The 25,461-nt window shown below is 39.9% G+C and overlaps 1 protein-coding gene across 1 annotated transcript in view; it reads left to right on the plus strand.

Annotated features, from left to right (window-relative positions):
- Scai (suppressor of cancer cell invasion) overlaps positions 1 to 24,019 on the plus strand; it is a 100,003-nt gene extending 75,984 nt beyond the window's left edge. The window contains exons 13-18 of the mRNA XM_051167114.1: positions 865 to 964; positions 6,067 to 6,148; positions 15,090 to 15,162; positions 18,785 to 18,958; positions 19,155 to 19,255; positions 23,335 to 24,019. Of these exons, the coding sequence (XP_051023071.1) occupies positions 865 to 964; positions 6,067 to 6,148; positions 15,090 to 15,162; positions 18,785 to 18,958; positions 19,155 to 19,255; positions 23,335 to 23,481 (677 nt within the window). The 3' untranslated portion in view covers positions 23,482 to 24,019. The remainder of the gene's footprint in view (positions 1 to 864; positions 965 to 6,066; positions 6,149 to 15,089; positions 15,163 to 18,784; positions 18,959 to 19,154; positions 19,256 to 23,334) is intronic.
- Positions 24,020 to 25,461: the final 1,442 nt, after the last annotated feature.

A 25,461-nucleotide genomic window follows, 5' to 3' on the forward strand; every position in this document is an offset into this window, starting at 1 on the left:
TGTGTGTGTGTGTGTGTGTGTGTGTGTAGTACTTTTGCTAAACCAGGGATTGAAATTTTGTCTGCAATGTGAACAATATTATTTTTAACTTTTTATTGATTCTTTGTGAATTTCACATCATGCACCCCAGTCCCACTCATCTCCCCATCTTTCCATATCTGCCCTCTGCCCTTGCAACCTCCCCTGCAAAACAAAACAAGTCTCACCGTAGAAGCTGCGGTGTGTCATACAGTATACCCGTTTGTCCATACATCTTTACTTGCAAATATTCATTGCAATGAGGCATGGGTCTGGTTTGAGGCCTCCACACTATCAATATGGGATCCTCACCAAGACTCCTCAGACACCCAGGTCTCTGTCCCTTTTTACCACTCAAATCGTTGAGATGCTATAGATTCTTGGTTTTATTGTTGCTTGTTTATTGGTTTGTTTCTGTGGTTTTGTTTGGGGGTTGTTTTATGTTTTTTGTTTGAGACAGGGGCTCTCTATATAGGCCTGGCTGTCCTGGAGCTCACTCTAGATTAGGCTGGCCTCAAACTCACAAAGCTCTACCTGCCTCAGCTTCCTGAGTGCTGGAATTAAAGGTGTGTCACCATGCCTGGCTGTAGATTCTTATTTTGTTTCTCATTATATTCTGTTTGAAAGATCTAGAAAATAATTCAATGATTTTTAAAAACATTGAAGTAGGCAATGTGCTGAAATCATATAAATATTGCGCTATAGTAACATGTTAAATACAAAGATAATTTAAATGTTTTGTGCTTGTATGAAAGGGAGATTTAGATTTACTCATGCACCTGAGCATCAGGTCACTGGGTGTTACCCTCCAGTTGAACTCTAGGTTTCTTCCCTTTGTTCTTTTAGGTCCTTACGACTTTGGAGGTGTTCTTACTAATAGTAACCGGGACATTGTAAATGGAGATGCGATCCACAAACGAAATCAGTCCCACAAGGAAATGCACTGGTATGTAGTGTCTTTTTATTCTAGGGATCAAAACTCTTTAAATATTAAGAGAAATAGGAACTTATTTTGCTACTAGACAGGTTTCTTTGGACTGTTTTTGTTCTTGTGTGAAAGCTTGCTCTTTTCTAGCACAGAGCTATCTTTAGAATTTCTCTAGCTGAAAGAGAAAATTCTGCTTTTAATAAATACTAGGCTTGTCTAATAATACTTTATATTAAATATCTACTTTCATACTGAAAAGCAGAGAAGGGAGACCAAGCCTATGTTTGTTTCAAGTTATTCATTTCATAGCTATAGATTTCCCAAGCCAAGTGTGACGCTGCTACTCACCTTAGTCTTACATTATTTATTTTAGGAAATATAACAGACACATAAATACATGTACAGGATCACAGTCATCTGAGATGTGCAGATTAAAACCAGGAGAAGTTATTACTGTTAAGGTAGTTGCTGCAAAACACAAGTGTTGTTGACTGTATGAGCAGAGAGCCCTTGAAGACTTTTGTGAGAATATAATTTGACTGGTACAGTTATTATGAAAAACAGTATGATTATTCCTCAAAAAGTAACAGTGAGGGCCAGTGGGATGACTCAGCAGGTGAGTGCACTTGCCACCAACCCTGGTGACCTGAGTTCAATCCCATACACCTTCAGTGCAGAATAACTAAGTCTCCACAGGCTGTTCTCTGACCTCCACGTGAACACTGAGGTGAAGGTGTGTGTGTGTTTGACCGGGGGGTGGGGGGGGGGGGTCACACATACCAAAAAAAAAAAAATGTAAACAAATTTAAAATAGGCCAAGTTGGGCCAGGCATTATGGCACATGCCTTTAATCCTGGCACTCAGGAGACAGAGGCAGACGGATTGCTGTGAGTTCAAGGCTAGCCTGGTCTACAAAGTGAGTTCAGGACAGCCAAGGCTACACAGAGAAACCCTGTCTTGAAAAACCAAAAAAGTAAAAGTAAATTAAAAATAAAATAGGCCAAGTCTAATGGCATATGCCTGTGATCCTACCACTTACAAGTGCAAGAAAGTCTGGGCTTCATAGCAAAGTCATTTATGTCTCCAAATGAATGAGCAGATGAATAAATAAATGCATAATTAAATTTGAAATATATAACTGTGGAGGTGGCCCAGCAGTTAAAGCCCTTGCCACACAAACAAGAATGTGTATGTTGGCCTGAAATGGAGGAGAGGAGATTTCCTGCGGCAAGCTGGCTTGCCAGACTACACTGTCTCAGAAAGCTCTGATTTTGACTAAAAGAATGCCTCAGAGTAAAGGGAAAAGTGATTTAAGAAGATTCCCGACATTAACCTCAGGCCTCCATTCATGTCCAACACATACACATGTACACTACAAAGAAGAAAATATAAACTATAAAACACTAACTCCATTTTTTGGTCTATATAGAGAATGTGACCAGTGTTTGCTACTTTGTGGATTCCTTACTCTCTTCCACCCTTCTCCACCCGTTAAACCCCCCCTCCCCCAATACTAGATAGGCGAGGGGGGAAACAGTAGAAGAGAAAGGGGGCAAAGATACCATTAGACCACTTCCTGCTAATTGGGGTCATTGAGTTCCTTGGGGCAAGTTTGATCTTTGCTGTCAGGATACCTAATTTCTTCTTCTCATTTCCCTGCACACAAACTATTTTACAAACCACAGCCAACATCATCCAACCAGCCACAACAGCAGCCACACCTCTTGGGTCCCTAGCATTTATATATCCTCTGAGATGTTCCCAGAGTCCCAAGCATCACACACTCGTAGAAACTATCTGCAGCTAGCAAAGCACAAGCAAATCACAGTCAGCTGCTGTGGAGCACCCTCATATCCCCACACCTAGGATTGAGACAAAACATATTCCCATAACATTTCTGTGGTTTGTTTTTTTTTTTTTTTTAAGAAACCAAAATTGGAAAATTCTCAATACTATGTTACTTAGTACACTATCTCAACAAGATGTCCACACCCAGTCTTCATTACATTACTCACAAAAGCCAAGATTTAGAAATAACCTATCAGAAAAGTTGAGTGTTGGGTTGGAGAGACGGCTCAGCAGGGAAGAATTTCTGCTTTCTTCCAGATCTGAGCTCAGTTCTCAGCACCCATGTTTAGCAGATCACAACTACTTTTAACTCCAGTTCCAGGGGATTCAACACCATCTTCTGGACTGGGAAGTGCACTCACATGTACTCACACACACATGCACTTAATTAATTAATTAATTAATTAAATGAGCCAGACCGTGGTGGTGGTGCACACCTTTAATCCCAGCACTTGGCAGGCAGATCTCTATGAGTTCAAGGCCAGCCTGGACTACAGAGCAAGTTCCAGGACAGCCAGAGCTGTTATACAGAAAAACCTGTCTTGAAACCCCTCCAAAAAAGTAAATAAATGAATAGTACGTGCACATTTATATTTATAAAGGTGACACATACCTTTAATCCCAGCACTCCAGAGGCAAAGGCAAGCAGATCTCTGAGTTCTAGACCAGCCTGGTCTATGTAGTGAGTTCCAGGAGAGACAGGGCCATGTAGAAAGACTCTGTCTCAAAAAACAAACAGAAGATGACTTGGGCTAAAGAGAATATGTACTGCTCTTAAAAAGGTCCAGTGCTGGACAATGGATGGATGGATGGATGGATGGATGGATGGAAGGAAAGAGTATATACTGCTCTTAGAAAGGTCCAGTGCTAGAAGATAGATAGATAGATAGATAGATAGATAGATAGATAGATAGAAAGAAAGAAAGGCAGGCAGGCAGGCAGGCAGGCTTACAGGCTGTTGTTGTCCAGCCAGTCCAACAGTGCCTGTTTAGCAATTGAAAGTCCAAGAATCCAGTAGTGGTTCACTCCATAGGCTGGATGTCTCAATTAGTCTTCAGTATATACTAGGATCCCACAGAAGTGGGCTCAAATGCCAGGAAGAGATGGACTTGCTGGCAAGAGCAAGCAGGCAAAGAGAAAAAACTTCCTTCTTCCATGTCCTATGTAGGCTGCCAGCAGAAGGTATAGCCCAGATTAAAGGTGGATCTTCCCACCTCAAAGATCCAGATTAGAAGTGGATCATTCCACTTCAAGTTATTTAATTAAGAAGAGAACCCCTCACAGGTATGCCCAGCCAGTTGGGTTTCAGTTAATTCCAGATGTAGTCAAGTTGACAGCTAAGAATAGCCATCACAGGGTTATTTCTTTGAAATTTGCTAAAAACCACTTACAGCCAAATATGGAGCTGATATTTCACTGACGGAGTGTAGTAATCATTACACAGTTTATATATTGATTGATAGATGTGTGTGTATATGTATATGTGTGTATATGTCATATAGATGTCAATGTAATACATCATGAATATATATAACTTTCATTTTTCAATTAAAGCAAAAACTTATTGTGAACTGTATTGAGAGTGGATGATAATCACTAGTAAGACACCGCTGTAACTGTCTTTTCTACTTTGTGTGTGGGTTCTTCTTTGCCCCACCCTTATTACCCCATATCGCCTCCTATTGCTACATAGCAGAGAAAGAAGGATAGATGGGGGTGGGGGGTTGAACGGATCTGAATCTAGTTTCTTCTTTGAGCAACCAACTGCAACCAACCCCCCTGGGTGGCCAACTACCACCGATTCCACCTATGGGGGCCCTAGCATTTATATACCCTCTGAAAAACTCCCAGAATTCTAAATGTCACACAATCACGGAAACTTACTGATGGCTGGCAAAACCATGCCTCTTCTAAAGCACAAGATAAAGCATAGTCAGCTGCTGCAAAGCTGCTCCATACCCCACACCTGGGATGAAAATGAAAATATATCCATATATTTCTGTGTTTTTTAAAGAAATAAATTCCGGAATTCTTACTACACGCCACTTTTGCTTTGTGATGTACATTTACATGAATACTGATGTCCACTGTGGTGTGAAGAGGAAGAACATGCACAGCACAAACTCTAACCCACAGCAGACTCTTGAGTACTGGACATTACAGTCCATTGATCTGTGGCCCAGCTAATGCACATAGTTAACAGGCAGACCAGATAACTGACACAAAAATGTCTAAAGAATAAAAGACTTCCTTCTTTCTTGTCTGGAGTATTGCAATGCAGCTTGATTTTTTTTTTTTTTTTTTTCCTTCTCTTTTTCAATGTTTAGGAATATAGAGAGCTACATCAGCAGTTAAGAGCACTTGATGTTTTTGCAGAGGTCCTGAGTATAGTTTCCAACACCCACATGGTGGTTCACAGCCATCTTTAATTCCAGTTCCGTGGGATCTGACTGCCTCTTCTGACCTCCAAGGATACCAGGCATGCACATGATACACTTACATACATGTAGGCGAAATACTCATACGTGTAAAATAAAGGAATCCTCAAAAATAATGGAAAACATCTTTAACATAGTGGATGCATTTTAAGAGCCATTGAACTAGGGATATAATTATACTAGTCTATCTTTACTTCAGACCGTATTCTTGGAAAGAGCTTTTAAATAGGACAAAGTAGTCACCTGTATGAAACCTATTTCTGGGTTTTCGTGCCATGGATTAATCATGTTTAAGAATGGATCCTTTTTTTAAAGATTTATTTATTATTACATATACAGTGCTCTGCTTGCATGTACCCCTGCAGGCCAGAAGAGGTCATCAGATCTCATTATAGATGGTTGTGAGCCACCATGTGGCTGCTGGGAATTGAACTCAGGACCTTTGGAAGAGCAGACAGTGCTCTTAACCTCTGAGCCATCTCTCCAGCTCCAAGTATGGATCCTTTTTAGCTGAGGGCTTTTTCATTTATCTCACTGACGTTGAACACGTACGCTCTTGAACTCCAGGGCTCCAATAGTTCCCTTCTTAGAGTCCCCTGCATGTTAGAGCTGTAGGTGATACTACTGCACCATTTTATTTAGATGGTCTTGAATAACAATTGTCTTTGAACTTTTTTTCAGGTAGAATCAACATGTTCCAGTAAATACAAGTCTCTGTGTTTGCTCCTTAATTTTTGCTTTTCTTCCATTGCTATGTTGGGAAGACCAAACTGTAGAGTACTTTTCTGAGACTTGACCATACAGTTACACAATTCCTCACTGTTTTTTCTACAGCCTTCATCCTGGAGATCTCTATCCATTCACAAGGAAACCCCTGTTCATCATTGTGGACTCCTCCAATAGTGTTGCCTACAAGGTGAGTCCCTGGAGAGCTAGTGTACACACCAGGTATATAGCAGTAACCCCAGGGTCCCCACTTCTAACATGTGCCCTTCTGTTTTGCTTTGTTTTGCTTATTTCATTTTACAGTTTGTATTTAGTGTTTCTTTTCTTTTGAGGTTGTGCATGCTAGTCAGGATCTGATGCTATGAATAGAAACAAGAAGAAACGCATGAATGGACTCTCAGTGGAAAATAGTAAATCCTCCTGCAGGAAAAAAAATTCAAGATGTCCAAGATCTCTGGTGGGAGGTTTATTCTTGTTATATAACCCAGACTCTTTTCTTTTACAGAGCTAGAGATAATATGGGTGGCTTGTTTTCTAGTTTTTAAACACTTTTCTTTTCTGCACACCTAATTTAATGCACACCTAGTTTAAATGGAACTCCATCTCATGTTACATAGTGATGATCTTGAATATGAACAATTTTATATGTGCTTTGTTTTTCCATGATTGGGCCTGAGTGGTGGGGTGACAGTCTTTAACCTGGAAGTACTTTTGCAGTATTTTGCTATTGAAACAAATCTTCAATGACTCCAAAAGTACCAGCAGCAAAACTTTGAAGTTACTAGAATTCAAACTGTAATAATTTATATTAAAGCGAAACAGGCTTGAATTAGGGAAAAGCATGTCCACTCTGGGCTGGGGGCTTTGCTCCTGAATGCTTCTTCTGCTGTGGATATCAACCTGAATGAAGGAGCAAATATTACACAGTTTATTCTGCCTGGCAGTGGAAATGGCTGGTAGCCAAGATTGGTGACCCCACATATATATTTTTCATTTTCTTCTCATGTTTAGTTTCATTTTAAAAATAAAACCTGGCCAGGTATCATGGTGCACACCAGAGGCAGGCAGATCTCTCTGAGTTCAAAGCCAGCCTGGTCTACAAAATGAATTCCAGAATAGCCAGGGCTGGTAAACAGAGAAACCCTGTCTTGAAAACCCAAATAAATAAATAAATCCTGAATTTTAAGAGCATCTAACCCACCCTAAATTTTTAATATTTTTAGCATTTTCTTGCTAAGAGTTTTCTTGCTTAGCATTTTATTAATTTCGATGTTACAATTTTATAGTTTTAGAGAACTTATCAGTATACTTTCTTAAGTTGTATATGTGTGTATATCTGTTGGATGTAGGAAGAAGTGGGGAGCTACTAAAGGAAGATCAAAACAGGATTGGGCAACTTGGGATACAGAGTGAGTCCCTGTCTCAAACAAACAAACAAAAAAAATCTAGACAAGAAGATCCAGCATAAAAATATATAAATTAGCCAGGCGTGGTGGCGCACGCCTTTAATCCTAGCACTCAGGAGGCAGAGGCAAGCGGACCACTGTGAGTTCGAGGCCAGCCTGGTCTACAAAGTGAGTCCAGGGTGGCCAAGGCTACACAGAGAAACCCTGTCTCAAAAACCCAAAAGAAAAAAAAAAAAAAAAAAAAAATATATATATATATATATTACGTAATAGTTCTTTAAGAGTAGTACAGAAACAGAAAAGGTAATGGAATAATTCAAGAAAACGGGCACTTTACATACTACAGCAGTTCAAAATGCACCCAGATGAGGGCCCTGTCTTTTTTCTTTCACATAGATACAGTTAGAGGATTAGATGTATGTATGCATGTAATACATACATGCACATACAATAGACCTATATGGTGGTCTTTATCTCTTATTTGAACTATCTTCTCATACCCTTGGGAACATAAATGATTACTTTTATTTATTTTTGGTGTGTGTGTGTGCGCGCGCGTGCGCGTGTTACTGTATGTGTGTTGTAACCCAGGGCCTCACATCATGCTAGGCAAGTGCTTTACCTAGCTACATTTCAGCCATAGAAATCATTTTATATTCTCTCTGCTTTCCTATGGTCTGAGTTGTCTCTGTTTCTTTTTGCCTCTTTTATATAAGACTTTATTCAGAGTATCATAATCCATGCTTATCTGGTTCTGTTTTAGAATGGAGGCAAAAAACTGGGTAAGTGGATAGGATTTGTCATAGTTGGATGGTAAACTCTATATCAGGTCTTTAGGTCTTCCTCCATGCTTACATCATATTTATCAGATAAAGCTCATCATTCTGCCTAGTTCTGTCAGCATATGAATACTTTCCCCGATGTGTATATTGTGACTATTTAGATATGTGTGTCTTTGTTCTCCCCCTGCCTCACATTTAAGATTCTTAATAAACACATAGTGAATGGTGAAATAAAGATTCAAGAGAGAGAAATAAAAATAAAGATTAAATATACTGTATAACTCTTCTTTCTCATTCCAAATTCCTGGGTTTTTTTTCCATTCTTGGAAGGAAAGGAGCTTTCCCTGTTAGTATGAGCTGTCTTTGTGACAGCTGTGACCCATATTTTGCCTAACATGTTTTCAGTAGGGAAAATTAAGCACACCAATTGGCTTTTTCTGTGGTTATGTAGCATTATCTGTATTGTTTTTAAGATTTATTTATTTATTATGTATACAGTATTCTGTCTGCCCACCAGAAGAGGGCATTAGATCACATTATATAGATGGTGTGAGCCACCATGTGGTTGCTGGGATTTAAACTCAAGACTTCTGGAAGATCAGACAGTGCTCTTAACCACTGAGCCATCTCTCCAACCCAAAATTTTTTTTTTCAAGTAAAAAAATTTTTCCTAATAACTTTGGGAAATTCTTTTTAGTTTTGCTTTCTTTCCTTTGGAAGAAAAGATTCACTGTGAACTTGACATTTTTAAGTGCTGGGTGTATCGAGTGTATATGATTTACATGGCTGTCAAAAGCAGGCTATCACGAAATAGCTTTGGCCTAATGTGTTTGATGTGTGAAAATTTCTGTACTCTGATAATGACTTTTACCACATAGTTAGTTACACCTGGTCTCCTGCCAGCCCCCCTCAAATTCCAGGGCTCTATTTCTCTTTTGCTCCTTTGAAATTCCTCCTCTTAGCCTCTAGTGATTCGCACTTAACCTGTGGTGGGTACATACTGGCTGAACATGTCAGGGTCTGTTGGTTGCTTTGAATTGTTAGGCTGGAGTTCTTCATTCCTGGTAATGGCAGTTCTGAGCCATTAGTTCTTTACTTACTGTCTCTTGAACCTCTTTCCTATCTCCTGAGACATTTCACACTTTCCACATTTCTTAGCTTCTTCAGTATTTTCCATCATCACGTTTCAGTTGGGTATTGTGTCTTTTTTTTTTTTTTTTTTTTTTTTTTGTCCCCCTCATCCTACTTTAGTTCACAGGGTCTCTTCAGCTGTGTCTAACACATTATTAATCCATCTTGAGTTTCATGTTGCTATATGTATTTTTTATTTCTCCGGTTCCTTTTGATACATTATATTGCCTATCACAGTTTATTTAGTCTTTGCTTTTACTTCTTTGAGCTCAGTCGGCAGCTATTGATCTTGTCTATCATATAATTCCTACACTTGAGTCTACTTTCACTACTTAAGATACCATTTTCAAAGTCAGGCATGGTGGTGCACACCTATGATCTCAGCACTCGGGAGGCAGAGGCAGGTGGATCTCTGTGAGTTCAAGGCCAACCTGGTCTACAAGGTGAGTCCAAGACAGCCATGGCTACACAGAGAAACCCTGACTTGGGAGGGGAAAAAAAGACACCATTTTCCGAGCCTTGGGCTGTGAGACATGGGTAGAGTCTGGGGTCTGCAGACCATGGGAACTGGCTTTTGTTCACTGTGCTCACTGTGAAACTCTTCATGGTCATTTGTGAGATGAAAATAAATGTCTGTATCCTTTTAGAAAGCATTTTCAGTTTTTCTGTTTGATTATTTTTAAAATGTAAATTTTTATTTTGTTTATGTATATGCACTGTGGCTCTGTGTGGGTGTGGGTATGGGTGTGTGCCATGTGTGACCAGATGTCTGCAAAGATCAGAAACGGGCATTGGATCCCATGGAGCTAGGACTTGTGAGCTGCTGGTATAGGTGCCAAGAATGGAAATGGGGTCCTCTTGAAATTCAGCAAGCATTCTTAGTCACTGAGCCATCTATCTCCCGCTGCAGAGTAAGAGTGTGTGTGTGTGTGTGTGTGTGTGTGTGTGTCTGTGTGTGTGTGTGTGTGTGTGTGTGTTCGTGTGTGTTCATGTCCTTATGCTTAAGGAAGAAGTTCATGAGGTCCTAATATGAAGGTACCTTCAGTTACAAGAGGTTTGAGTTTGCTTGTACCCAACATTTAGAAGTATCACCAGCCCAGGACCCTGTTTTTGGTATCACTTGGGTAGGAAGATACTTGGGCTGTGGGTATGTCGGAGAACTGGCAACCTGCAGGAACTAATTCAGGGGAACAGCTATGTCTATTGAACTCAACACCAAAAAATATTACCTTACCTTTCTGTTAGCAATGGTCCTAGTAGGGGGACATGTGAGTGTTGATTTTACTCCATCCTTACTTTAACGATGTAGCCCTGTAGGGTTCTTCTCTAATGCAGGCAAATACAGGTCTCTTGCCATGGCTGCCCTTTTCTAGGTGTGGCTTTCCAAACTTAAATTCAAGTTGCTAGTTTGACTTAGGCCAGCCAAGGTCTGGCATTAACTTATTTTCTCAGTCTATTTGAGTGTTTTTCCTTAAATCTCTGACCATCGTTGGAGTGTCCCTGGACTCCATTATATTCCTCTTATTTTCCAGCCATAGCTGACCCCCTTAGTGTTCATACTTAGTTACATGGCTTAGTTACTGTTTCCCTACTGGCTTCTTCCCTACCTCCAGGCCAGACTTCTCTCTAGAACTGCACATACAGTGTTAATAAACCTACCTTCTCTGTGTGTTCCGTTAAAAATTCTTCAAGCAATTGCAAACCAACAGAAACTGCCTATATCCAAGACAATTCTAGGCCCCTTGTACCTCTAGACTACCTATCTTAGTTGGTACCTATTTTGTTTTTATAGTTGTCCCACTAAAAGTCTTGGCTTTATTCTTGGTGTTATTCTCCTTCCCTCCTCTATCACATGCAGGTCATGAAACCTTATAAGGTCTAATGAAATGTCCAGCATTTCATGGACTCCACTGCAAACCCCCTGGTCCATGTCAGTGTTCTCGGTCACTTGAGTTACTGCAGGAGCTTCCCCGCTGTGCTTTTCTCTTCCTCCTTCTTCACCTCTCTCATCTCCTGCATGCACACCTTTGTGTCAAGGTGGTCCTTCTCTGCTCAAACTCTCCTGTGACTTCTTTTTGGTTGGTTTTGGTTTTTTACATTGTTTTGGTTTTTCAAGACAAGGTTTCTCCATGTAGCCTTGGCTGTCCTGGACTCACTTTGTAGACCAGGCTGGCCTCAAACTCACAGAGATCCTCCTGCCTCTGCCTCCTGAGTGCTGGGATTACAGGTGTGCACCACTGTGCCCAGCTTCCCTTGACTTCTTATCTCACCTGGAAAACAGGACTCATGTGGACATACACGCATCTTTGACCTTCTTTCTTGCCAGTCTCTTTGTCTACACTGATTTCCTTCCTGGTCCTTACTATTGCAGGCAGTCTTCTTGCTCCCGCCCTTTACATTCTAGTCTTTGTTTCGTAAATGCCCTTTCCAAGGTGCCTCAGGGGTCTGAACAAATGCAGCCTCTTAGGTGCTTGCTAATTACCATGTTTCAGATCACATGCCTTTTTCACCTTGTGACTTCATTGTTCTTCATAACCATGATAACTAGCATCTGTAATACGGGAATTGGTACTGTGTATTCTTCTAAATGTTTAATGTACTTGGCCACACTTAATTATCACATAGCTAATTTGTCACTCAGTTTTTAGTACTGTGTTTGAATGTAGGGTCTCACTGATACTAGGCAAGCACTCTGCCACTGAGCTTCATCTCTAGGCCTCTTTTTATTTTTATTTTAGTTTTTTATTTTTGGAGATAGTGGTGCCTTAGTGAGCTTCCTAGGCTGGCTTTGAACTTACTGTATAGCTTATGTCAGCTTTGAACTTGTAATCTTCCTCCCAGGTAACTACAATAATCACAGTACTGTACCTTCAGGCACCATTGCCACTTTTATTATCTGCATGTGACTAATAAGAAAACCAAGGTACATTTTTTATCTTTATTTTATGTTATGGCTATTTTGTCTACATGCTTGTCTTGGTACCACCTGTATATAGTGCCCGTGGAGGCCAGAAGAAGGTGCCAGATACCCTTGAACTGGAGTTACAGATGGCTATGAGCCACTGTGTAGCTGCTGGGAATTGAACCCAGGTCTTCTGCAAAGGGGGCCAGTACTGTTAACCACTGAGCTATCTCTCCAACCCTAGTGGAGGCATTTTTACCCAAGGTCAAAGACACAAGTGTGTTAGCAAAGCTGGGTTTAAACAGTCTGATTATAAAAACCTGTACTGTACTAAGGGAATAGAGAGATGGCTCCAAGTTTAAGAGCACTGGCTGCTCTTCCAGAGAACACGGGTTCAATTCCCAGCACCTACATGGCAGCTCACAACTGTCTGTAACTCCAGTTCCAGAGCCTGACACCCCGACGCAGACAAAGATGCAAACGTGGTCACCTGTGCCTACAGTCTCAAATATTCAGGAGCTTGAGGTGGGAGTTTCACTTGATTCTAGGAATTCTGTTCCAGCCTAAAAAAAAAAAAATCGTAAGACCCTGTGTCTAAGTAAATAAATAATATATACAACTCAGTATTTTCTATCAGAGGACCTTATGATAATCCTCAAATGCACATAATTTCAAAAAGGACTCTGTACTTGGCATATAATTATGTGAAGACTTAGTACATTAAGAAGGCAATAGCAAAATCAGCAAAGGATAAGGAATGTAGGGGAGACGGAGGAAACCAGTTCTAAACTTGCAAGGTGCTGGTCCAGGAGTCACACAGGACACACTTCATTCCCCAGCAACAAATTCCAACCATGTGGATTAAGTACTTTATTTTAGGGATGCTTACTACAAGGCTAAGTGTGCAAATCAGTTGATGTAGTGTTTGTCTAACATTCATAAAGCTCTCGTTTATATCTGCAATACTTGGGACATGGAGACCAGAGGATCAGAAGCAGACCAAGCTAGATTACATGAAACCCAGTCACAAAACTTTAAAGACTGACTCTTAAGTAAAGAACTAAAGTCAAATCTCTTATTGGAAACCCATCATTAGGGTATCCTGTGCCCAGCTTCTAGAGGATACATTGGGGTTCCCCTTAAAGTGTCTCATTTGCCCCATCTAAGCAGAGTAACCCCAATCAGGTGACTCTTCCCACATGTAGCTTCCAGAAGCCACCCAAAGCTTTCAAGTAATAACTGCACAGTGTGTGTGTATGTGTGTGTGTGCGTGTGTGAGAGAGAGAGAGAGAGAGAGAGAGAGAGAGAGAGAGAGAGAGAGAGAGAGAGAGGTTTCAGAGGTCAAAGTCTGACTAACAAGCAGAAAGCGGAGACCTTAAGGGAAATGAATGACAGTGCTGTCTACTTAGCACTATCCAGATCAAGAGCAGCAGCATGAACTAGGACCCACGGGTATTTCTGAAATGTAGGCGTATGCTGTGGTCACTTTCTTCAGAGCTGGGAATGGAGGGCAGGACTTAGGAGGCAGGCAAGCTCAGGCAATAGGTGGGTGGGTTGGTTGTTTGTTTGTACACATGGAGCCCAGGCTGGCCCCAGCTCCTGACCTCCCAAGTACTGGGATTACAAGTGTTTCCACCTGGCATGGCTTATACTGTATTTTGCTGTGCTGGATTTTTTTATTTTTATATAACTGGCTTTATTAATCTTGGCAATCATAATAGTTAGGAAGCGCTTCCAGGCCACAAAAATAGCTTGATATATTTTTGGTCACCATTTTTATTGCCTGCTATTTTCATTTAGATTTTTTTTATTGATTTGGTATTCATCCAGAAGTCCTACATGTTTTCAGGGCCTTTTCTGGACTTCCCATTCTGTTCCATTTGTTTTCCACCCACTCTTGTTCCAGTGCCACACATTTCAATTACTGAAGTTTTAAAGTAGCTTTAATATCTAGTGAGTCTTCTTTTTTACTTTCCTGACTAGTTTTGCATGTGAACTTCAACAGCACTATTTTTGTTTGGTTTTTGTTTTCGAGACAGGGTTTCTCTGTGTAGCCCTGGCTATCCTAGACCTCACTTTGGCCTTGAACTCAGATCCACCTGCTTCTGCCTCCTGAGTGCTAGGATTAAAGGTGTGTGCCTCCACAGCCTGGCACATTTTTCTCTTAGGGGGGAGAACACCAGTAGCTATACTTATTGAGATTAGTTCAAATTGTAAGACACTATTGTGACATTTAAGGATGGGTTCATCTGTAAAAACATAGTGTCTTTCCGTTTGTTGTCTTTGTTTTTACCCTTTAGAATTTTTTACTTTTCTGGCTTATTCATTTAGTCCTAGGAATTATATGTATCTTTTTGTTGTTTCACCAAATGGATTTGTTATTTAAATTATATCTATTATAATAGATCTACCTTTAGAGAAATACCCGAAATCATGCAGAGTCCTCCACTTGCAGTCTGAGTGCCCACTTAGTTCTTGCTGTAATAAGCACATGGCCATCATCCTGTGTGAGCTGTTGCCATGAGTCTCAGTAAAGGATGTACTCATTTGCAGAGCCTTTGAGGATAAAGCTAGATCTTCTTGAAAATTTGCGCTGGTATATCCTGTGGGAACACAGTTTCTAGAGAGTGAGATGGCCTGTAACTGCAAAGCTACAATTTCACATCTGCTATTACTTTAAAAATCAATAGTCTACGTGGCGAACTTCATTGTTTTGGTGGCAATCCTTTTGAGCATGTTGGTATGCATGGTAATGAGACATGAATGCATATCTGCAACTGCTGCTGTTCCCACATCTGCTTATAAGTTAAAGAGTCCAATCTATACACTAGTGATGTACACTGGGAAATTACTAGGTAACTGCAATTTGTCAAATCTTTAATAAAAGTCTTAAACTCTTATATATTGCAGAACTTCACAAACTTGTTTGGACAGCCGCTCGTCTGCCTGCTTTCTCCCACAGCATATCCAAAAGCTTTGCAAGGTATGTTTTTGGTTCCTATTACACCAGTAGGTCTTGATGAATAAAGACTGTATTTATTTTGACCTACTATCGTGAGCAGACATGGAGGTATGGTATATGTAGCAAGTGTCAATCTGAAAAATACCTGGAATCCTTGTGGACAAAGCTTCCCTAATGTGCTACAATTAGGCCTTAAGAGAATTCATATCTAAGCAGGAAGTTTGATGCCTTGCTACTAAAGACATCTTGGATTTTTAGATTTAAATTTTGGTCCTGGTTTTCTTGTCACAGACATAACATGATTTTCCTACATCTTTGGTTACGTACCTTAGGCATCTTTGAAGACCATAAAAAACTGCTGGCCTAGGAAACTTGTTAGTCTGTGTCTAAGAGTTAGGAAACTTGAGCTGGCACAACACAAAAGGCTTCTTTCTTTCTGGCTTGGTTTGTTTTGTTTTCTAATTTTCCTCTTGTGCTTTTAAAATAAAAATCTCTTCAGAATTCACCAAAAGGACAAGTTTGTTTGGGCCATTTCTCTAGTGGCTACAAAGGGAAAGCCTTTGCCCTGAGTGTTTTGTCCTCCGTAGGTTACACATAAAACCTAATTCTAACTCCAGTCATTTCCTAGGTCAAATGCTAAGTGAGACTCCACACTGTCTTAGCAGTACTTGAGCTGTGCACTATCTCCCTGGCTGGGAGTAGTGCCGGTGTCTCTCTGTGGGAGATGGCATTTCACTGCTACTTCCCAGCCTGAAGTCCTGTCTGCTGACATAGTTTGACACAGGAAGTGATGGTCAGCACTTGAATGCCTGAGAGAAGCTGGAGACTTACACCGTTGTTTTAAGGTAAGTTCTGCTGTTTAACAGGGAAAATCTTGTAGCAATTCTAAGTTCACATAGCCAAAGCCAAATTCTAAGGGATAGAACTTACCTTCAAACAACGGTAAAATTCTCCTGCTTTGAGGATTTTACATCCTGTTTCTTACTGTTTCCAGAGGAATGTAACCTCTCCCCAGTACTAGAGAGTGCTGTCATCATCCTGTTCTAATGTAGTTTTATTTAAAACTACATGGTCAGTGTGTTAATACCAAAATTTGATCAGAGAACTCATTACACGGAGGAGGAAAGCACAGACTCAAAGGTGCCAGCTGAATTTGAGTCCAACCTAGCCACATACTTAGCTGTGTGATGTTGGAATGTTATTAAGCCATTTTGTGCCTCAGATACTTTACCTATCAAATATGCTTAACCCTATAGCACTGTGCTAGGTACCTAGAAAGCAGTTAATCATGTCAGTGATTCGTGTCCTTGATTTCTGTTTTGTTTTGTTTTGTTTTGTTTGCCTAGCATCCTATCTTTATACTGTAAAGTTTAGACTACAAATACTTCTAAGTAAAATTTAGCCACCAGACAGATGGAATATTCTTTTATGTAAAGCATTTAGGATTTATTCAATAGCATTGTTGCTGCTGACCTCTACAAAAGGGCTTGGCCACTCTAGCCACAAAGTAGTAGGTGTATTTGCTAAGGTTCTGTATTTTTGGTATCTGTAGCTCTGTCATTAGTCAAACATACTTTATTCATTCAGTATACTTTTTAGATTTATTTATCAGGCATTGTGCTGGGCAGTGGGGAATAGCATTGTATCTGATAATACAGTTGTGTTTCTCATAGAACCAATGTCTAGTTGAAGATGACCTAAAAGGAGTTACATGGGAGTACAAACAGGGAACTGCTATTAACACACAGAGTGAAGCAAAAGGAGAGATGGTGGATGGGGATGAGGAATGACTGAACAGGAATGTTCCAGCCCAAAAATTATATGTGCTATATCCCTGAGAGCCCATAAGACACTTAGAGATGTTAAAGTAGTGCCTCTGCCTGAAGGGACTGTGGGATTGAATGATGAAAAAAACTGTTTTAAAAAATTAGCTATATTTAAACCATAGTAGTTCCTCTCTGTTATTATTTTTGTTTGGTTTTGTTTTTGTTTTTTCAAGACGAGGTTTCTCTGTGTAGCCCTGGCTGTCCTGGACTCACTCTGTAGACCAGGCTGGCCTTGAATTTACAGAGATCTGATTGCCTCTTCCTTTAAGTGCTGGGATTAAAGGCGTGCACCACCACACGCGGCTATGATTACAAACTTTCAAAATTTCTGATATGATTGGAGTTAGATTTGAGTGAAGGATGTTAAACAGGCAAAGGTGAGAAAGCGTGCATGGAGAAGGAACTAGAGGAACACTGGGAAAGTAGCGAGATGATGGTGTTGGGAGCTCAGCAAGAGACTGAATGCTAAGCCCACTGATGCTGCAGGGCTTTCTGGGAGACCAAGAGCAAGACGACAGGAGGCTAGCTCAGGTATTGGTAGGAATCCTGAGTCCTGATGAGAACCTACATTAGAGAACTGCAGGAGAATCATATGTTTGAACTCAAGGTCTTTTTTGTCCAGTGCTGTTCAGTAGAAATGTGCAGTGAGTTACATAGCTAGGGGGTGTTCACAGTATGCCTTTTTGTGCTCTTTAAAGTCTGCAATGCATTCATAAATAGTCTTAGTTTGGAACAGTCACTCTTTGTGTACAGTAGATCACAGGACAGCACAGAGCCAGAACTAGGGAATCCAGTCTTAGTATTTGAAAATTAAGTCCCTCCAAGCATGAGTAGCTACCAGTATCCTAGGAGTTGGTGAGATCAGCAATGTGTAGAACCAAAGAAAGAAAACACTGACATTGAAGAGCTAGGTAGAGAGCCAAATATGGTGGCATATACCTGTCATCCCTCACTTAGAAGGTAAAAAGGCAGGAGGATCAGGGTTGTCCGTAGCTATTTTATGAGTTCAAGGCTAGTGCTATCTCAAAAAGGGCCTGGGTTGCAAAGACAGAATAACCAATCATGATAATTGGCAGAAAATTGACACATCAGATATTTACATCATGGAAGCTTCATGTTTCAACACTTGCCATATTCAGATGAAGTTGGTTAGTTGGTGTTAAGATAATAAGAAATACGTTTATGGGGCTGGAGAGTTGGCTCAGTGGTTAAGGGCACTGTCTGCTCTTCCAGAGGACCCGGGTTCAATTCCTAGCACCCACATGGTAGCTCACAACTGTCTGTAACTCCAAGATCTGACACCCTCACACCAATGCACATAAATTAAAAATTAAATTAAAAAATATATATTTAAAAAAAAAAAAAAAGAAAAGAAATACGTTTATGGTGGGCTGGAGAGATGGCTCAGAGGTTAAGAGCACTGAGTGCTCTACCAGAGGTCCTGAGTTCAATTCCCGGCAACCACATGGTGACTCACAACCATCTACAATGAGATCTGGTGCCCTCTTCTGGTCTGCGGGTGTATATGTAGGCAGAGCACTGTATACATAATAATAAATAAATCTTTAAAAAAAAAAAAAAAAGAAATACGTTTATTTATCATTCATAATTGAAGGATGCTCAAGGTTTTTATTTTATTCAGAAGGCAATATGCCTAGGATGTATTTTCATAATTTCATGAAGAATTTACATTGTTGAATTGTGATTTACTGATACAGCTTTAATTTTACACATTATCAGTGTGTTAAAATATTCCTCATGTGTTTGCTAACCCTTTGTAAAACTCTTGTCTGTATGTAACATGTTTGTTATTACAGATCAGTCTCAGCGAGGTAGCCTCTTCACTCTCTTTCTGAACAATCCTCTAATGGCCTTCCTATTTGTGTCTGGATTGTCAAGCATGCGTAGAGGCCTGTGGGAAAAGTGTCAAGAATATCTTCGAAAAATCAACCGTGATATTGCCCAGCTACTGACCCATTCGCGTTCAATAGGTACCCTGCTAATCTACCTGCACACTTAACAAAGCTTACTATAGTGCCTTAAGTGGTTTCCTACTATAAACTGTATAAGTTTTTCTTAAAGGTACTTGTTGCAGGTAGGAAAGTCATGAAGGCTTTCCTTAACTAAGTTCCCTGTTGAAATGTCATTTTCACGTCACCTCTCTCACTGTCTCTTTCTCTTCTGCAGATCAGGCCTTCCTCCAGTTTTTTGGAGATGAGTTTCTTCGATTGCTTCTCACAAGGTTTGTCTTCTGTTCAGCCACCATGAGGATGCACAAGGCCTTTCGGGTAGGCAGAGAATCATTAAACACCAAGTTCACCATTTTAATTATTATTTCCAGTCACTTATTATATTTTATTTACATTAAATAAAGTTTAAATAGATCCAAAATAATACTCACAAGTAAGCATGTACAGCATAAAGATGAATAGTACCCGTGGGCATGGTGGTGCATGCAGGCAGAAACACTGAGTTCAAGGTCAGCCTTGAACTAAAAGCTTATGTCTAAGAGTTGGAACAGATAGAACAAGATTAACAATGCTGTGATACTTGTCCTCATTAGAAACATTTTCCCAGCATTTGAGAGGTAGAAGTTGAACTTCAAGGTCACTCTTGATTACCTAACAAGTTTGGGGCCAGCCTGGGATATATGAGAATCTATCTTTAAAAAACAGACAAAATGCAGAACAGTGGTGGCACACGCCTTTAATTCCAGCAGAGACAGGCAGATCTCTGTGAGTTGGAGGACAGCCTGGTCTACAGAGTGAGTTCCACGACAGCCAAGGCTACACAGAGAAACCTTGTCTCAAGGAGAAAAATACAAACAAACAAACAAGCAAACACACTTTCTTTACTTGGGAATACTGCCATGGGTCCTGCAAAAAATCTCTTCTCAAATGCAGCTGATGCCCTGAGTGAGTCCTGTCATCATTTGCTTTTATTAAAACCTGTGTATTTTCACTTCTGTCTAGTACATAACTGGATTTACATTATTTTATTTCGGTCACTTGTGTTCTGAGGCTGGAGATGTAGCACAGTGGTAGAATGCCCACCTAGCATGCACAGGGTCTTAAGTTCAATCAGCCACACCAATGGAAAAATAAAATACACATGTACCCGTGAACATGCATATATATGTACATGTATGTATGGCATGTTGCTCCAAGTGAGCCATGTTGATTATAGTTTTCATTCTTTGGCATTGACTGTGTCTTAATTAGTTATCTATTCTGCCAATGACAGACATTTGGACTGTTTCCAGGTGTTTGTTGTTATATAAATGACGTAATAGTTGGTGCATGCCTTTAATAGCAGCACTCAGGAGGATCTCTATGAGTCTGAGGCCAGCCTAGTCATCGTAGTGAGTTCCAGGTCTGCAAGGCTAAACGGTGAGACCTTGTTTTTAAAAACTAACAAACAAATATAAGGCCAAAAGAAAGCACACAATGTGTTTTGTGTTGGCCAACTACCATTAGGCGTGACGCCTGTCCTGGAGTAAGATTGATGACCCCAGTGATGCTCCATTGTAGAAAGCTCATTTTCCTTTCCCCCAGCAGCTATCAGTTGCAAATAGCTTTTTGGCTGGGGTTGGGATTTTGTCTGGTTTGTAGCTGTGCTGGTCCTGCATATATTAGTCTCTTTTAGTTCATATGTGTATCACCCCTGTGTGTCTAGAAGACACTGTTTCCTTGGAGTCATCCATCACCACTGGCTCCTAGAATCTTTTCACGTCTTCTTTTGCATAGATCCCTGAGCCCTGGGGGGACAGGGTGGAGATTGATGAAGGCATCCTGTTTACGGTTGAATGTTCCACAGTCCCATTCTCTGGATGTTATACCATATACAAGAAGGTTCTCTGATAAAGGTTAAGTGATGTACTGAACTAAGTCCTGGCCAAGTTGGTACTCTTGGTTTTTGGTTGTTAGTGTTACCCATTTCATTTCTTTTACAACAGTTTTGAACATTAAGCTTAAAAACAAAAAAACATTTTAAAAAGCTTTTGCAACTTTTAGTTTCAAAATATTCTGCCACATATTTTTTTTTTCTAATTTGTCTTTGTATAGTTGATCCAGTCTCACTATGTAGTCCAGGCTGGTCTTGAACTTTCTATCCCCCTGCCTCAGCCTTCTGAGTGCGAGGTTCATAGGTATGCCCCATTATGCATGCTTACAGTGAAATACATAAAACTGAAATATACCATTAGTGTACGTTGTGTTACTGTGAATGCAAATCTCTACTAAGCATCATTCAGGCACAATAGCATCATCCAGAATGTCTCCTCCCTACCTGTCCTGGTGAGTCTGTGTAGATCTATGACCTACATCATAGATCACTGCTCATGTGATAGTTTTCACACTGCCATATCATGGACCTCAATCACATCGTATAGAATCGTGTATAAATCCGTTACTAAGATTGCTTCATGTTGTTTCACATATCACTAGCTCGTTTCTTTTAAATTGTTTTTATTTATGTATGTGTCTAAGTGTTTTGTTTGAGTGTGTATGTGTGCACCACCTAAATGCCCGAGGCCCACAGAAGTGAACAAGTCAACAGCTCCCCCGGAACTGGGGTTTTGAGCTGCCATGTGGGTGTTGGGTCCTCTGCAAGAGCAGCAAGGGTTCTGAACCACTGAGCTGTCCCTCCTATTCCTCTTAGTTCTTTCTGCTCTGAGTAGTAGTGCACTGTTCTGTTGCTGATGATCACCTGGGCAGCTGAAAGTCATTAGCTAGTAAACGAAACTCTCCTTCAGCACAAGAAGAGCTTGTGTGAACCTTTGCAGACATATTTTGATTTTTCATTTTGATTTTTTTTTAAGTTTCCCATATAAAGAGAAGGATTAATAAGAGTGTCTTCTTTTGAGCTGGGTGTGGTGGCACACATCTATAATCCCAGCACTCAGGGACACAGAGGTAGGCAGATCTCTGTGAGTTCAAGGCCAGCCTGATCTACAAAGCTGTCCAGGACAGCCAGGGCTACATAGAGAAACCCTGTCTCACAAAACAAAACAAAAAAGTGTCTTCTTTTATGCTGTTTCCCCACTAAGTAGCAGCTTGGTCCGCAACTTTCTTTTCCGACTTGTGTAGCAACACAAGATCATTTTCTTTTCAGTCTCTTCAAAGATAGTCATCAGGATAATCACCGCCTACTTCCTTGTCCTCTCCCCTGACATGACCCAGTGTCTCCTACTGTCACTAGTTGGCTTTTCTTTCGTGATTGTTTGGCATCCAATGTGAGTTCACCCTTGTAGAATGTGTCGTCTGCTACTGGCTGTTCATCAGGACCACTAGTCCCTACCCGCCTTTTTTGTTTTTTTAGTTTTAGTTTTAGTTTTATTGGCAGAAAGTTGTTGTGTGTTCCATGTCTAGAAACAGCCAGACCATTTTTTCAAAGCAGGTCATTAACCCTCCCTTGGCAGGGTATGAAAGTTGCCTTTGTACCTGGCTGCACTGCCATTAGACCTATATTCTGATCCCCCAGCCAGGTGGACAGGGTCCACTTTGCGTTGTATTCATCAGGAATGGTGGTGAGTATCTTTCTGTCTGCTTACTGGCTGCCTAGATTTGTTACCTGGTTTTATAGTTGTTTGTTTTTAACAAGTTTTGAAGACTAAGCTTTTTAAATGTTGAAAATTCAACTAATCAGATTTTCTTTTGTGGTTTGTGTTTTCTTCAAGTATCTAAAATCTTTTCTATACTAAGTTGACAGGTTTTTTTCTCTCTTTTTTTTTTCTTCTATAAGTTTTTATTTTAAATTTTGTCTTTACACTCATTTTGATTTCTACTACAGCTTTTTTCATTCATGAAATTTTGTTTTTGTTTTGTTTTGTTTGAGACAGAATTTCTCTTTGTAGCCTTGACTGTCCTAGACTCACTTTGCAGACCAGGCTGGCCTCGAACTCACAGGAATCAGCTTACCTCTGCTACCTCCTGAGTGCCAGGATTAAATGTGTGCAACACCACACCCGACTTTATTTTTTTAATTCCATGTATGGATCCCTCTCAGGATTTCTATGGGTTTTGATAGTATAGAATATTAGGCCTAGCAGCCATAAAGGTTATCAGATATTTGTGAAATACTTCAGTGTGCAGATGTATTGTGCTAACCCATATGAAGCTATATTGAGAGGTTAAAATTGTCACTTGCTAGTAATTCAGTGTGGTTATATTTTTGCCATGTGTTACAGGTATAAAAAGATCCTGTCTAAAAATCAAAATATGAAATTACACAAAACAACAACAAAAAAGCCAACATACTAGTGTTAATGACTGTTAAGAAAGGGAAAACGTTTAGCTATTCCTTAATACTGTCAAACCCAATAGTTTCCTCCATCAAACTGTGACATATGACTTTCCTTATTTACCAGGAAACTCGAAACTACCCAGAATCCTATCCACAACTGCCAAGGGACGAAACCGTGGAGAATCCTCACCTCCAGAAGCACATTTTGGAATTGGCCACGATTCTGGATGTTCGAAACATCTTCTTTGAGAATTCTATGGATGACTATTAAAACCCTCTTGTTTAACAGCTTTTCATTTTCCACAGATTTTAAATGGTGCAGTTTTTTAATGAAATGACAGAGACATAGTGTGTTACTTGGTTTTTATTTTTGGATTTAAGAACCACCATTTTAAAAGCAAACTGAAAAAAGTTCAAACTTTTAGGGTAACTTTTAAAATATAATCTTTCAAGTCTTTTAAAGTCTCAATCTTGAAATTTTTATTTTTTGGTTTTGACATTAGATACTTACCTCCAACATCTAATTCTACACTGAGATAGTTACTTTGTCACCCTAAGAAGAATAAATTGTTTATTTTTACATAATGAGGACAATCCATAAGTTATACTCGGACCTTTAAGTGTCTAGATTTGGGAACTAATTGTTCATAGTGGTGAAACTGGCCACATGGACTACTGAAAATCAAGAGCAGAGCCCTTCTGTGGAGCTTCTTTCCACTCCACAGTAATAAGTAGGAAAATAAGTTACTCTCTGACGTACAAACAAATGTCTTGAGATCACTGAATTTAATTAAATGATGTCAAATTATTAGGATTGATTTGTATCTGGAAATTAAAACTTAATTGGAATTTTAAGGTGACAGATCTTACTGGGAATGTGAGAACTATTATCATGAGATTTGTTTGCATATTTTATTTTCTTTGTAGTCTTTGAATGCTGGAAATGCAAAGGAAAATACTTTTAAATATTTCAACCAAAATCAAGTCAATGGTTTCATAATCTTGCGGTGTCTCCAGTAGTATTTCTACACAGAGTCTTCATTGATTGGATTTTAAACAGTGTTTTGATAGAGTCCTTGGTATATTCACTGCAGTTTCTAATCCTTTTTCATATTCAAGCTTCCAAGCCATTGACGTTAGAGACGCTGTCGATTTGAGCTGAGGATAATTGGGTGTTAGGAAAGTAAACTGTGAGTTGATTTCCCTTTGACAGTTTGGAAGTAAGATGCTAAGACTCTGTGTTTTGTTAGTTTATATTCATAAACAAGGTTTTTTAATATTTTAATAGGACTCATTATTTAATATAAATTTTTTGTTTGTTATTCCTCTCCATCTCCTTTGTAACTCAAAGATAATAGCTGAGAAGGTTCCTCCCTCCCAGCCCCTTTGAGTTGTATGGCATTTAAGTTCAGAAATCGTGAGTCGCACAGCCTTCTGCCTGGTTTCTGTCTAGGTTCATGGTCAACTCTTGACAGTTCCTGGAAAAATGAGGTAGTGGTTTCAGTACCTCTTCCCTGTGTCCCTAAGGAGATTTTGGGTTAACCTGGTGACCTTCTCTCATTGAGGGCATCACACAGTCTTAGCTGTGGCCATATCTGCTCCAGTGCACGCTCTTCATGATGTCCAGATTAGGGTTGGGTCCAGGTCTTGGGATGTTTCATTTACTTTGTAAATTGTTTGTGTATTCTTTCACACAGTATTTTTTTAAAACTTAGAAAAAAAGTTAATCTGGAAAGAGCCTTTGCAGGTGGTGGTTTTTCTTTTATCAAAGGTCTGTTTCTCTTTGTTTACAAAAAATGGTTTTTCTTTTTTAACTTTTCTGGACTGCAGCAGTAAATGGTCATTAGCTGTCTGGCCTCTGTTCAGTTGCTTTAAGTGCTGACCTACAATACACACCTTCCTGTTCCCTGGCATTTAAAGTGGCACTGTCCTGCGTTTTATTCCTTTCTGCTAAGCATAAAGACTACTGGTTGAAAAGGTCTGAGTTCTAACCCTGGCTTTTCTAGTAACTACCATGATGCCCTTTGAAAAGTAGGTTCATATGTCTGCTTTTTAGCACTCTTCCATATAAAATAGAGTTACTAACTCACCCAAGATCCTATTCCTGTCTGTGATTCTACATTTTGGAGCTTTAGTTCCGATTTCCTCCTCATTGCTTCCAGAAAAGTTGATCTGTGTGTTTTTAGCACTCTACTATCCTTTCTATATTGTGTTTACTAAGATGGTTCAAAAAACAAACAAAAAAATCCCT

This window comes from Acomys russatus, chromosome 24 (assembly GCF_903995435.1).
Source record: "Acomys russatus chromosome 24, mAcoRus1.1, whole genome shotgun sequence".
NCBI lineage: Eukaryota > Metazoa > Chordata > Mammalia > Rodentia > Muridae > Acomys > Acomys russatus.